General features: G+C 42.9%; 3 protein-coding genes across 3 annotated transcripts; all 3 read right to left on the reverse strand.

The window, feature by feature from the left end:
• Positions 1-1763: 1763 nt before the first annotated feature.
• Positions 1764-3407, reverse strand: ptgdsb.1 (prostaglandin D2 synthase b, tandem duplicate 1). The gene is made up of 6 exons (XM_030398644.1): positions 3186-3407; positions 2894-3033; positions 2718-2797; positions 2511-2624; positions 2284-2385; positions 1764-2189 (listed from the first exon to the last, which is right to left on the reverse strand). The coding sequence occupies exons 1-6, from the start codon at positions 3390-3392 to the stop codon at positions 2170-2172; spliced, it is 663 nt and encodes a 220-aa protein (XP_030254504.1). The 5' UTR covers positions 3393-3407; the 3' UTR covers positions 1764-2169.
• Positions 3408-4593: 1186 nt separating this feature from the next.
• c8g (complement component 8, gamma polypeptide) lies at positions 4594-8855 on the reverse strand. Its single transcript, XM_030398643.1, has 7 exons — positions 8470-8855; positions 7359-7504; positions 6648-6718; positions 6457-6564; positions 6259-6363; positions 6050-6085; positions 4594-4776 (listed from the first exon to the last, which is right to left on the reverse strand). The coding sequence occupies exons 1-7, from the start codon at positions 8650-8652 to the stop codon at positions 4757-4759; spliced, it is 669 nt and encodes a 222-aa protein (XP_030254503.1). The 5' UTR covers positions 8653-8855; the 3' UTR covers positions 4594-4756.
• Positions 8856-9468: 613 nt separating this feature from the next.
• On the reverse strand, positions 9469-12660 carry msrb2 (methionine sulfoxide reductase B2). The gene is made up of 5 exons (XM_030398648.1): positions 12413-12660; positions 11393-11490; positions 10978-11054; positions 10613-10760; positions 9469-10438 (listed from the first exon to the last, which is right to left on the reverse strand). Exons 1-5 carry the CDS (start codon positions 12525-12527, stop codon positions 10316-10318), a joined length of 561 nt encoding a protein of 186 aa, XP_030254508.1. The 5' UTR covers positions 12528-12660; the 3' UTR covers positions 9469-10315.
• Positions 12661-12793: the final 133 nt, after the last annotated feature.

Consider the following 12793-nt stretch of genomic DNA (forward strand, 5'->3'; position numbering starts at 1 on the left):
TTTTTTTCAATGGCGAAGTTACTCTTACTCTCAATTTAATGAACCATAAATGTACAATTTATTAATGCTTGTTATGGTTAGGTGTTACCAATAAATCACAAAGCCACAAAAGCATCATCAGATGTGATGCCCTGAAGATTCATTGGTGGTGGCCCTCACTCTGGCTCAGCTGACAGACTGAACTAAAGAAAAGCCCCTGCTCGACCTCATTTTTTGTAATGAATCTGTTCACTTTGTCCGGCCCGGCTACTACAACCACACTGACAGCGGTGGGTGTCAAAGCGAACGCTGGCCTATGCACATTTTCATCCCAGTTGAGTTTGCAGGCCTGAAATCTATTAAACAAAAGTTGAAAAATGTGAAGAGGGAATGCATATGACTACACAAATTGTCTTACTGGTGATTAACTGTCTGAACCTATCTGTCCTCACTCAATACATCACATTCTGAGAGAAATTACAATCGTTTTTTGTAATTTTATCTAATGTATATCCAGTGTATCTATCTAGCTATCTCTTGTCCTTATGAGGATTTTAGAGGCAGCTCATTTTCAACACATTTAAAAGTTACACTCATTTTGTGTGTGCAGGCTTTAGCGTCTTACTTTGCTATTGTCACGTGATGTTATTGACATTGGCTTATGATGGGCAGTTCAATAAAATGTGAGGGTTTGTCAGAGACAGGTGATAGACTGTCCCCTTGTGGTCACATAGTGTAACTTCTTTCAGACATGGAAAAACAGCATTCAGTGCTATTAAATACAAATGTATTTATTCCTACTGTAAGGGCCAGTGTATACAACAGGATTACACCACATCAGCAGGTTCATCATCAACATTGCTGCAGTGAAATGTAACCAAATGTGTACCTGTGATAGGGTAAGGCAGTAAGGCATCAGGGAGAAGATGATGACCTAACCTGTAAAGGAATTGATTTGACTTAAGGTCAAATTTATTCGTTTGAAGGTGATTATGAGGTGAGATTTCTCCAAATTGCTGCAGTGAAATATAACCAAATGTGTGCCTGTGATGGAGTAAGACATCAGTATGAAAGTCTTACCTGATTTTATTCAATTTGGAGGTGATTTTAAGGGGAGATTTCTCTACTTTGCTGCCTCCTGCATTCACAACCAATGAGATTTCAAACCTTGACCACTGCTCAGAGCTCAACTGTGTGTGCGTGTGTGTGTGTGTGTGTTTGCATTAGCATTGCATCCTTGTAAAAGTGGCACCTTTTATACATATATATTTTTTTATTTTTACTGCAAATATTCTTAATAGTCCTATTCTTTGTCAAAACTATCACCTACATTACCCATTATGCATAATGCACCACAGACTAATCTGGCTTTAAACCAAGGACATTATACATCTGGACACTGCGTTCATTCCTTTGAAAGCTGCTCAGTGGTGTTATGGTTTTGAAGACAAAAAAGCTCAACTTCCTGGATATGAAATACCCAGATCTTCAGCTGACCAAGCCACACCAAGTAAGTCAAACAAGTCATTTCTTCGGGGTTGTGACGCTCAAAAAAAGTAAACACAGTTTTACAGACGCTTCTTTTCGCAATATTTGAAAGAACTTCCTAACAAACACTATGCACTATGCTAATGGCCTTTAGTATTTCTGGGGATCTGGGTTTTTTTTTCTCTGCTGATTACCAGTAGGGGACATATGGTAATATGTATGTAACATGATTTATGGTTTTAAGCAGTTTTAAAAACTGCATCTTCTCTGCCAAGAAGGAATCACAGAACATTAAATGTGTATTTATTATTTTATTGGCTTATTTCAACAAAAGATCAAACACTTAAAAAAGACAATCAGCAGTTAAAAAAGTCACGCTTGTAAAAAAAACAAACAAGTAAACTGACAACTTTCACAGTCTCCTCCATTCCTTCCCTTTGTCTTACGACCAGCCCTTTGTTCTTCCGCTCTGATGACACACAGTTAATGCGTGAGTTGTAGAGAATGAGGTCTGAATTGGGATCAGGGATGGTCTTTGGTAAGCAGCAGGGATCGGAGCAAAACGCTTGAGTTTCATTGTCTCAGGTGCAACTTTGTGATGCAGCAGACAGACACCACGGTGGGGGGGGGGGGCACACGACTCTTCTGAGATGAAAGCCTGCGACCTCAGAGAGCAGGAGATGAAGAATAGCAGGGGACACCTCAGACCTCAGGACACTCAGCTGTAATAACACATATGGAAGAGGTCAGTGAGCAAGGGTCTGAGCTGTTTACAGAAACCGCTCAAATGCACGCATAGCACTATTTATGACATACCATTCTGAGGCAGGAAGACAATGTTGTCGGCGAGGATGCCGGTCTCCAGTGAGAACTGTCTGAACTTCAGCTGTATGGCAGGATTGACCTCAAGAGTGCGACCTGCAAACACAGAATGGGATGCTTAAACTCAATCCTGAATCCACCAATTCAACACAAAGTGCCCCCCCCCCCCCCACAGGGACACACAACACCAGCTGCTGTGGTGTGACTGATCGCAGACTTACTGTAAAGCTTGTTGAGGACCTCAGACACTCCGTCCTTTGTCTTGATTGTGTGGACCAGGGCATAGTCATCGTACACAATATCAACAATGCGCATGTCGTTCTCATTGTTCCAGACTGAGGAAAGTAGAAATACAAAAGTCAGGCTGTTGAACCTCCGCGTTTACATTGCGCATATTTTGTTAATGCTTGTGTTTGTGCTCTACTCACCCTGGCTGCGGAAGGTGAAGCGTCCTGGAGTCTCGGTTTTCTTTGCAAGATGGGTCATTCTCCAGCAGGTACCATCAGAACTAAAAGAAAACCAGATCAGTGTTATTCATAATTTTTTTTTTCCTACATGAGAATCTTCAGGATATTTGAACTAGTTTGGCATATTAGTCACTCACTTCAGGTTGGCATAAGAGAGGTCAAGGTCTCCTCCAGCAGTTGGCACCAACATGGCTGTGCCTGTCTTCATGCCTGCCTTGTGGTTCACAAACCACTGAGCGTTGGTGGCAAAGCCGACCATGTACCACTTGCCTGCTGCCTGAAAGAGAGACAGAAAATTGGAAACAAAGGGTGAGAAGCTATCTAATCAGCAGCACATGCATCAACCACTGAGTTCAATACAAAGAACTTGTCAGTGCTTTTTTTCCTGTGTTTTTCCAAATTTCTTGCAGTTTAAGGATTCTCTCTTACCTTTTCCAGGTCGAAGCCGCTCATAGGCGTAACATCGATGCAGGCAGCCAGGGTGCACATCAGGGTGGCCAGCATGCTCAGCAGTGTGTTCCTCATGGCTTCGCTGTTATCTGGGGCTTCTCCTGCAGTGAAGTGAAGGATCAGGACGAGGTGAGGAGGAAGAGGCCAGTGGAGGCTTCTTATATCCTGCAGAGTCCTGCTCCCCATCCTCCTCCTCCTCCTGTCTCCTCCTCCCTTTCCCTCCTACCGCTCGCCTGTGCATTACAAAAACTCTTTGGCCCTCACCCACCGGCATGCAAATCAGTGCCGTTACACAACTGGCACGTGCGGATGGAGGAGGGGGAGGTGAGGAGAGAAGAAAAGGGAGAGTGGCTACATAATAGGGTTCTTTTTAACACCTCTCCCCCTTCTCCCGCCTCCTTCACAAATACTCTTGCATGCCTGGACTATCAAAACAGCTGTTTGGTAAGAGCGCACATTTCTTTAAAGTGTTGCGCGTAAAAAGACACCACATAGATGATAAGAAAGAAGTGATTTGAGACACTTTTGCCGAGCTTTAGCATCGTTAAAAAAAGAGTTCAAATCAGCTCTGTTATAGCCAATAAACTCAGCTAGAAGTGATATACAAATTAGAACTTTCTGGATATCATTTGTAGTAAATATGCTTTCTCTTGCAGCCAACTGGCAGTGATGTTTAAGAACTCCCTGTGAAAAATAGTTTAACATTACTCATAAAAAGCTCTGCCAGCGTTGCACACAATGACTGGATTGTTCTTATTTCTAGTGTGAATAGTTCCATTAAACTTTATGAAACGCTGGGAATTTAACAGAGATGCCTTTCACTCTTTTTCAGTTTTGTAACGAGACATTGAGAAGAGACGTTTGATGAGCTGTATCATCTTGTTTGACATCAAATGTTGCACAAATCTCTGCATTATGTGGCAAATAATACCCCCTACTTACCACCCCGTGCAGTTTACATTGAGAGAACCTATTGACGGACTTATCAGAGCTCCTTTTGTCTCCTTTTGACAGGCACCGACTTGCAATCAGCTGGTTATGTAACAAATGCACAGAGTTGCTGGGTGGAGCTTTAGAGGCTTGAGTGGTAAAAAAGCACATTTGGTAACCTAGTTTTGTAACTCAACTCTGTCAACCCCCTTTTTGGGCTTCACATCTGGGCTGCATTAACTCTAGCCCTACTCCCTACCCCCTCTTTGTGTCCTCACACACACCCACCAAAGCATGCATGCATGCATACAGGCACACTGTGAATGTTAAATCTCAGGATAAAAACAAAGGATGGAGTTAACATTATGATAACACTCACCACAGAACCAGCCGGTGGCAGATAAGGCTCGTTGTGGATTTGTTTTTCTTTTTTAAACTGAACACATTTGACAATAACTTGATCGTGCTCCGTTTTGTTTTATTCATCTGCAACTGATAACATTTCAAGTGTACAGTTTTACAAATGTAAATGTCCGACTAATGATACAACATTCAGATATTTTGCTGAGAACTGCCCAACACTGCGAGGCCGAGTCTGTCTTCTGCATGGCTCTGCCTCCTCAGCATGTAGGGACACAGTCTGCATAGAAAAGGGCAACAGGTTAAATAACTCACATGGAAACGGTGCTCCCGTTTTAATTGGACGGCGGAGGTTGAATAACATGTTGTTGACAAAGTTTGAATAACTGATCGTTACACAAGTCAAATTCGACACGTGCAGCCTGAGGGGCAAACGTGAAAGCTGTTGGGGAAGGTCATGGCAGCAGGTCATTGGATTCCTCAAAGATCTGCTCTCCACCAATCTCTCAGTCTCTCTCCCCCTCGCTCCACCTAAGCCGTGTTTCCTGTGCTTTTTCGATTTTGCTGACATGTTTTTTATTGGATTCCTCACCAAGAATCCTTTTCTTATAAGCTGACATTGAAGGCACTGCTTATATATTCGAATGAAACATGTTTAAATATTAAAAACTGCAAGATTATCTAAAGGGAAACTGTGACTTAAAGGGTAACCAATTGGACACATTATACAAGTGTGTTTACAGGTCTTGGGGAGTGTCACTGCATATGTGGAAAAAAAGGAGTATAAGACCTTTCGCAGCTCCACTGGAAGAGGCTCGTGATCTGATAAACTGTCTTCAGTGATGTCACTCAGTGGCTTAGTTGCATGTTGGGTAATGTCAGAGCGAGGTTTTGAAAAGGAAGAAAAGAGCAATATATCTGATTCCGCTGTATCTAGTTTGATCATTTGTTTTCAGACTATCCATGATGGCTCCAACAGTCTTACAGGAGGACTGCATTTTAAAACCCGGCGCCGACATTTCCCACATGTAATGTCACAATAACTGTACTGTAATCGCTCATTGGCCTTACTGCAGAAACGTGTTGCCACATTGTAATTGAATATAATTGCACACATGGTAGTAGTAATGAGCAACAGAAGAGATAACAAATTTCATTATGCAGCAAAGATCGATGAGTGCATTCAACCACCGGCACGCAGCAGAGGTGCAGCTGTGCAGGTGAAATGATGATCGACATGTCATGTTCACTGAAACAGTGAACGCTCTGGCTGTTACACTGAGCGGGATGAAATAAGTCTGAAGCACTACAGAGGGGACGAGATACAGCATACTGCAGTGTGCAATGGTCTGTGAAAATACCCAATGTACTTTACGTTAAGCCTGCATGCTACACTGACTGAAACTCATTTGTTTTCCAGAAAAGCCTTCTTCTCCTCTGAAAGTGGCAATTCACACATGTTGGCCTGTGTCTCTTATTTATGTTAGACTCATAATTATCAGACTATTTCTTCCTATCAAAGGACTGTGGCGAGCTGTTATTTCACGACTTACTGATCACATGGTCCCGGTCCACAGCACCACAGTGGCCTAGAAGGGGGAAAAAATAACAAACAGTTAAGAAACGCACTTACCTTTACAAATGGGCTGAATACTGGAGATCTGTTCGGGCTCAATTCTTATGGTTTATTATGCCAGCTTACATTTAATATTGCAGTTGCGAACATAGTTTGATTTGATTTTTTAGGTAAATATGGACCTACTGTAAGTGGGGAAGGGAAAAAGGAATGCCAGTCCCAAATTTTGCTTGGCTGCCAGCTGCTCAAACTTGGTCAACATTGGCTCGGAGAGATCGTCTACAGTCCTGCCTGCACACAGAGCACAAAAAACAACATTATGAGGTTACAAATGCATGCTGCAATCTCAACTTTATAACAAAAAAGAAATGGTCAGGGACCTACTATAGAGTTTCATGGTGATCTTGCCCAGTTTGTGGTAGTACATGATGGCATAGGAGTCGTAGTCCGTCTCCCCGATCACTATCTCAGTGTTCAGTTCCGGGCGAGCTCCTGGTGGAGACAGCAGAGAGCGCGGTTCAAACAAAGAGATGCTGCACTGAACTATGAGAAGGTAGTAAAAGACAGGCACTGACCTTTAAGTGTTAGCCGGCTCGGGGTGGGTGATATATGGTAGACCTGTAATATCTCCCAACACATGTGATTACTGCAGAGAGAAGAGTGTGTGTCTGATGAGGCACCAAATATTCAGTAAAAACAGACGTTGTGATTATGAATTTACAAACTGTCTATTTAAAAGTTTGGAAGCTCGTAGTCTAGATTCTTTGTCTCTAAAGTAGATTTGAGATTTGGCTTGTTCAAAACACGTGCGTGTGTGTTCATAGTTTGCTCGAGGAATTGTAAACTGTGGTGGATTGACAGTTGAATTCTGTCTACTGCGAACCACATGACTCAGGCCCTCAGCTTTCGAATATCTTACGAGAAAAGAACCCAAGAAACTGCTTCCCCGCTTGAGCTACCAGGATTTATAACCCTCGGATCATAACAAATATATCACGGAATGTCCCACAAAAACAACACGCCCCTTATTCTTTTTGAATTGTGCATCCCTGTGTGTTTGAGAAAGCCAGGTCAGAGTGACCTTAACGTTTTTTTAAGCGATGAAGGAAAGCTGATGGATTTAACTGTTCTGCCTCGTTCTTCCTGTTTTTGAGGATACGCAAATAAAATCGAACACATGTGGTCGGAGCATGAAGTCAGTGTGGTGTATTTGCCCCCTCTGCTGATGCATCAAACCACTGAAGAATCACAGTGAGCTACACACACATGCAGACGGTGGTACTTACTGTCGTGTTTTTGTGCTAACAGACAGTATTTGGTCGGAGTCGGGGGAACGTGTGAGGTTCATGACTGTAGGCTCGACGCTGGTTCCATGATTTATCAGGTAGGAGCATTTAGAGGCCGTGTTTAGCAGGTACCACATTCCTGTCATCTGTAACACATACACGCAGGATCAGGCACAGAGGAAAAACAACAAGGGCTCCTAAGACTGTGACCTATTGTCTCCAAATGGAAAAATAATCTGTGAGGCCCTCTCAGAACAGGAAGTTATCATGTGATCCAGATCCCGCAAATCCCTTTTCCCCTTCCCGATTGTACCAGGACACAATGAACCCAAACTGAATATTTAGGGGCACATCTGTTTCATATGTCCTGCTCTGTTGATCAATTATTATTTCTCTGGGGAAAAAAACAACCTTATTGCCTAAAACACCATATTGACACAATTACACAAGCATGTCCACACTGCCAGCCCCCAGACTGATCGATAGCCGAGCAGACTTGCATTCAAATGTTTCTATGTTTAGGGGAAAATATGTAAGTAGCCTTGGACAGGAGTTTGCTGAAGTAGCATTTACATCCCAGCTGTTTTGGATTTCCTGTCAGATAAGGAGATTAGTCAATACATTGCAAGTGTACACAGAAGAAGTCCACTTCCAGTTTGTTCTTCTTAAGGCAATATTAGCACTTTTTGGCTATGCTGACAAACAAGTCAGGAACAAAATCGAACTGTCAGTGTGCAAAGGTCAGATAACGGCACACCGTGGTGCTCTCAGGCTGCAGCTGCAATCCTCTGCCCGTAAACTGACCTCTAATCAATCAAAAGGAGACCTTTTCAGTGTTGCTCTTTGTTTTTTCTTAATTTGTCAGGAATCTTAATCGTTACAAGGCTTGAATAATATGTGGGGAAGATGGTCACCTTATTCCAAGGCCACATGCAGTCTGGACTCTCTGCCTGTCTAGTTCTGTAACTTGTTTTAAAGGCAGTAATGAAACACGGGATAAATATAAAAAACTACAAAATGATTATTTATATAACCTCGAATGCAGACACACCAAGCAGACATACGCTGCTGTATTTGATCTATAGCTATGCCTCTTCCTCTCGTTTCTTACCCGCTGTATGTCTATGTTCTGGGCTGATGGGGTCACTTCAATAGGATCGACTTTGGTCTTCTTTGGAGGTCGTCTTTGGGGTCGCGGTCGACTTACAGCCCCCCCCACGGCCTCAGTGGAACCCCACAGGCACACGCACGTCAACACCACCGCTGCCAACATGAAACGCCATACTCCAGCCATCCTAGCGCTGACAATACTACGCTCGAAGAATCAGTTTTCCTCTCCTGTAGGATTACTGAAGCTCCCGTGGTCTTATTTTCTAAACTCTTCTCTTCTTTTCGTGTTGGAGTTTCTGTCGCTCTCTGTCTCTAACTGCAGTCTACTATTCCCAATCTGCCTTGTCAACCTCAAACACACAGACACAGAAGAAATGCAGGAATAGACAGGGAGCATGTGAAGCAGAGGATGGCCCGTTCAGTTAAATATTAACACGGTTTACTGGCAGAGATGAGTCCATGCTGCAGCACTGTGATGTGTGCCTCTGAACTATAGGGGGCAGCCACAAATTGTTATCATCTCAACCGAGCACAAGCCCAGAGGGGATCGCGCGTTCAGTCAGGTGTGCACATAAAAATTTCATCATGTGTATCTGTCCGTAGTAAATATGCTTCAGAAATACGCTGAAGAATCACGCTTCCTCTCGTAGGGGTTGCTCTTTCTTTTTCAACTCAATCCCCTTGTTATTGTATTGGGGTTTTCTGTCCCTTCTGTCTCTGTCTGCAGTCAACTAATCCCAGTCTTCTTTACTCGAACTCAAACACATAGGCGCAGGCGAAATGCATGAATAGATAGGGAGCAGGAGACAAACAACACGAGACAGGATGGCCTCTTAAGTTAAATATTAACTTGGTTTACAGGCAGAAATGAGGCCATGCTGCAGCTGAAATTGTGACATGCCGCCACACTGCAGTGGGGCAGCCATAAATTCTCATTAAATACTGGCTTAAAAAACTTCATAAACTCAGCAGTCAGTAAAGCACAACTGTAGATTCAGAGAGCAAGTAAAATGTGCATTTATTGACTAATTATGAGTCAAGTTTGCATGAGTCTCAACACGGACAAGTAATTTGATCTGCAAAGCAGAGAGATGCAATTTCATACCTTTATGTGTTTTGCAAGCTTTGCATAAAGAGAGGTCTTCCTAATGCAGGCCCAGTGTATTGAGACATTTTTTCAGACATGAAGACGAGCCAAACATTGAGAAGAAAAGAGATGACTGGTTGCTCTACGTAACACAATGTTAGCTAGAAAAATCAAGATATAAATGGTGTTCTTGTTTAAAAGCAGAGGCAATCCATATATAAGAAAAGTTATCAAATGAAGAAGAAATAATTTATTAAAAAGGCCTTAGTGGATAGATCATTAAGAGGCCAGCCATTTTTAGTTTTACAGGTCAAACGTTATGAACTTCTGTAACATCGTGGGGTTAGCCACTATGTCCAATACAAGTTATTCATCCAAACTACTCTTAGAGACAAACACCATTCACTTAAGATTCATTGTGATCAAATTTGCCTCTCAAAATGATTCAAAAAACAATCATACTTGGTTGGGATGTGTGTTTTTCATTAAGTGACTGGAGGGTTTGTGTAAATCATGTAGGATCAGCAGATTTGTAGACTTCTCTCCAGGGCACATGTCCAAAGATCTCAGTTCAGTGTCTTTCAGTTTGATATTCCACTCCTACCTACATTCAAACATTCAAACACTTTAATGTCTCTCACTTCTAGACCGGTGTTGGTCAAAAAACAGGGACTGAACCCTCTGACTCTGGACCTTCATGCTGCCTGGCCTGACGTGAAACAGTGTGTTTTCAGAGATTTCTGCAAGTCCGTGTAATTCATCAGTTTTCCTCAGGGTTGCCGTTTCCTCTGGCTTTAAACGTCAGGGCCACGCTGTTGATACAGAACCGCTGACCTGTTGGGTCCGGTCCGTCCTCGAACACATGCCCCAGGTGGGCGTCACACTGTATCAAGCACACAAACAAACTGAAATAATGAGATTTTTTTAAAAGAAACTTAAGTATGACATTCTGAATGCATATTATTAATGAGATACAGATGCACTGAGCTTTATTAACTAGGACAACTATATCAAAGCAAACATTAACTTTGGCTTCATTGCTCAGAATACAACTCACATTTTTACAAAGGACCTCTGTCCCCGTGCTACCCAGACTGTTGTCAGGGCGACGGATGATGGAGGCATGGCTTTCGTCCCGCTCCCATGTCCCATGAGCCTCTTTGAATGCTGGCCAGCCTGTCCCAGAGTCATACTTAGCCTCTGAACTATTAAGAGAGGAAGGAACATTTCCTCAGTGAGCATCTAACACAAAAACTCTCTCAGGCCTGTCTTAAACTTGTTTACCAGTCAGGAGTCCTGCCTTTGACTGCCTATTCAAAGTCATTGGGGTAGAGATGGACTGAGGTATTTTTCCCTCTTTCTTTTCAAGTCTAAGCAGAGTACGTTAGTGAATAAAAGTATTATTAAAGGAAGTATTGTTACCTGAATAGTGGAGCATCACAGCAGACACAGTGGTACATCCCCACTTCTGAATGGTTAAGGTAGATCCCACTAAAGGGCTAAAAACACACATACACATGGAGTGTTAAAGCATGAACACAGTAGTGGTAGTCAAAAATGTTTTCACCATGTTATTAGTCATGATTTTGTTACTGCATTACAGTAACTTTTCCTTCTTCTCATTATTACATGTAGAAATGACACTTTGTTTAAAGCTGAGAGCAGCTTCTCTGGAGCGGGGCAGGTCAAACCAGATACAGGTCAACAGTACAGTGATGAACAAAGTCCAGCAGGAGCTGTACAGATAGTTATGACACAATATGTATGTCAGTGTGGTACACTGAGATATTGCTGCTTGGACACAGATTGCTTTTGCTGATGTGCATGCACTTCTCACCTCCTCAGTCCCTTTCTCTCTGGTGACTACATACTGTTCTGGGGTCAGTTTCTTCTGCCAGTCTGTGGTCTCATCATAACGGGTGAGAGAGCGCAGGCCTGCAGAGAGCAGAAGTCACAGTAGAGTTCTGATGTGCGCATGGAACATACCAGAAGGGCATTCAATCCTGTGTTCATGATCGATCAAGTGTCAGCTGATCAATAATTAAAAACATGAGATATGGCAGGACCCTGAAGACTGTTAACATAGGATTTGGAGCAAAATTAACTGTTTGCTGGATGTATACAGGAGAGGAGAGGAGAGGAGAGGAGACGGTCCTTAAATATCATCGAGCCCTAACTCAACTAACTTAAAAATGAAGTATTTAACAACCTAACTACATTCTTCTTTGCACAACTAGTAACCTGTGGCTGCCTCTTTCTTATTCTCAGATCCATTCTGTGCTGTGGTGAAGGAAGTAGGCTACTCAGATCTTATGTAAAAGTAGAAATACCAAGTTACCAGTAAATGTCATGATTCCAAAGTATTGTCAGCGAAACGTACTAAAAGTATAAAAAGTGAAAGTACTCATGAGCCAGCATGGCTTCTTCAATCTGTTATATTATTATAGAATGTTTTATTATTCCATGTTTTTCACTCGTGAGCACTTACATACTGTATTTTGAAAATGTGAAGCCAATTCTAGTTGCTTTGTAAACAACTGGGTAGATAAGTTACATACTATTGCCATATGAGCATATCATGTTTTCTTTTTTTACTCAAAAAGGACACTATTGAGACCTACCTCGTAAATGTAGAAGGTGGAAATAATTTAATACAGAAGCACAGAACAGAACAGAAAGTAAATGTACTTAGTAACTCTCCACCACCTCTTTTTAGATTCTTTTAATGCCCGACTCCTCAAACTCACGGGAAAAGTGGAGCACGGTGCACCTGCCTGAGTTTGCATGTGCCTTGTGGTCTCCTGCAGGCTGCACACACACAGAAGACCGACGCCACAGTAAAAGAAGTCAAACGAACCTGCGGATGTGGACACGGGACGGATGAACGCCGGGATCCTCCTCGGCGACACCGCGGATCTGGCTGTCGCCTGCTGAGAAACGCGCACGCAGAGACGGACGACGAGACGGGACATGTTTGCAGCTGCGGAGTCAAGTGCGCTCTGAAGTCAAGCGCACATTATCAGAGGAAGCTCAGCGCGCTCAGTGCGGCGGGATTGTCCGGGCTGCGGCGAGTTCGCGCTGGTCCTCCCCCCGGCTGATGCAGGCTGATGCAGGCTGTGTGCTGGGTGACCCGGTCAAAATTCACACTATTACTCATGTAGGTCAAAGTGAAGTGGGTTCCCTGGCTTTTTACTGCCCGGACAATGTGCAAAGAGCATCATATATCGTAGCTTTATGG

The sequence above is a fragment of the Sparus aurata genome, chromosome 19 (genome assembly GCF_900880675.1).
Source record: "Sparus aurata chromosome 19, fSpaAur1.1, whole genome shotgun sequence".
NCBI lineage: Eukaryota > Metazoa > Chordata > Actinopteri > Spariformes > Sparidae > Sparus > Sparus aurata.

Coding starts and splice junctions, on each gene's coding strand:
- ptgdsb.1 (XM_030398644.1), bottom strand. CDS start 3,392: ATGGGGAGCAGGACTCTGCAGGATATAAGAAGCCTCCACTGGCCTCTT. Junction 3,034..3,185: donor GCGGCTTCGACCTGGAAAAG/GTAAGAGAGAAT, acceptor TCTCTCTTTCAG/GCAGCAGGCAAGTGGTACAT. Junction 2,625..2,717: donor CTTCACCTTCCGCAGCCAGG/GTGAGTAGAGCA, acceptor TACTTTCCTCAG/TCTGGAACAATGAGAACGAC.
- c8g (XM_030398643.1), bottom strand. CDS start 8,652: ATGGCTGGAGTATGGCGTTTCATGTTGGCAGCGGTGGTGTTGACGTGC. Junction 6,719..7,358: donor GTTAGCACAAAAACACGACA/GTAAGTACCACC, acceptor TTCTCTCTGCAG/TAATCACATGTGTTGGGAGA. Junction 6,364..6,456: donor GATCACCATGAAACTCTATA/GTAGGTCCCTGA, acceptor CTCTGTGTGCAG/GCAGGACTGTAGACGATCTC.
- msrb2 (XM_030398648.1), bottom strand. CDS start 12,527: ATGTCCCGTCTCGTCGTCCGTCTCTGCGTGCGCGTTTCTCAGCAGGCG. Junction 11,055..11,392: donor GAGAGAAAGGGACTGAGGAG/GTGAGAAGTGCA, acceptor GTGTGTTTTTAG/CCCTTTAGTGGGATCTACCT. Junction 10,439..10,612: donor CAGAGGTCCTTTGTAAAAAT/GTGAGTTGTATT, acceptor TGCTTGATACAG/TGTGACGCCCACCTGGGGCA.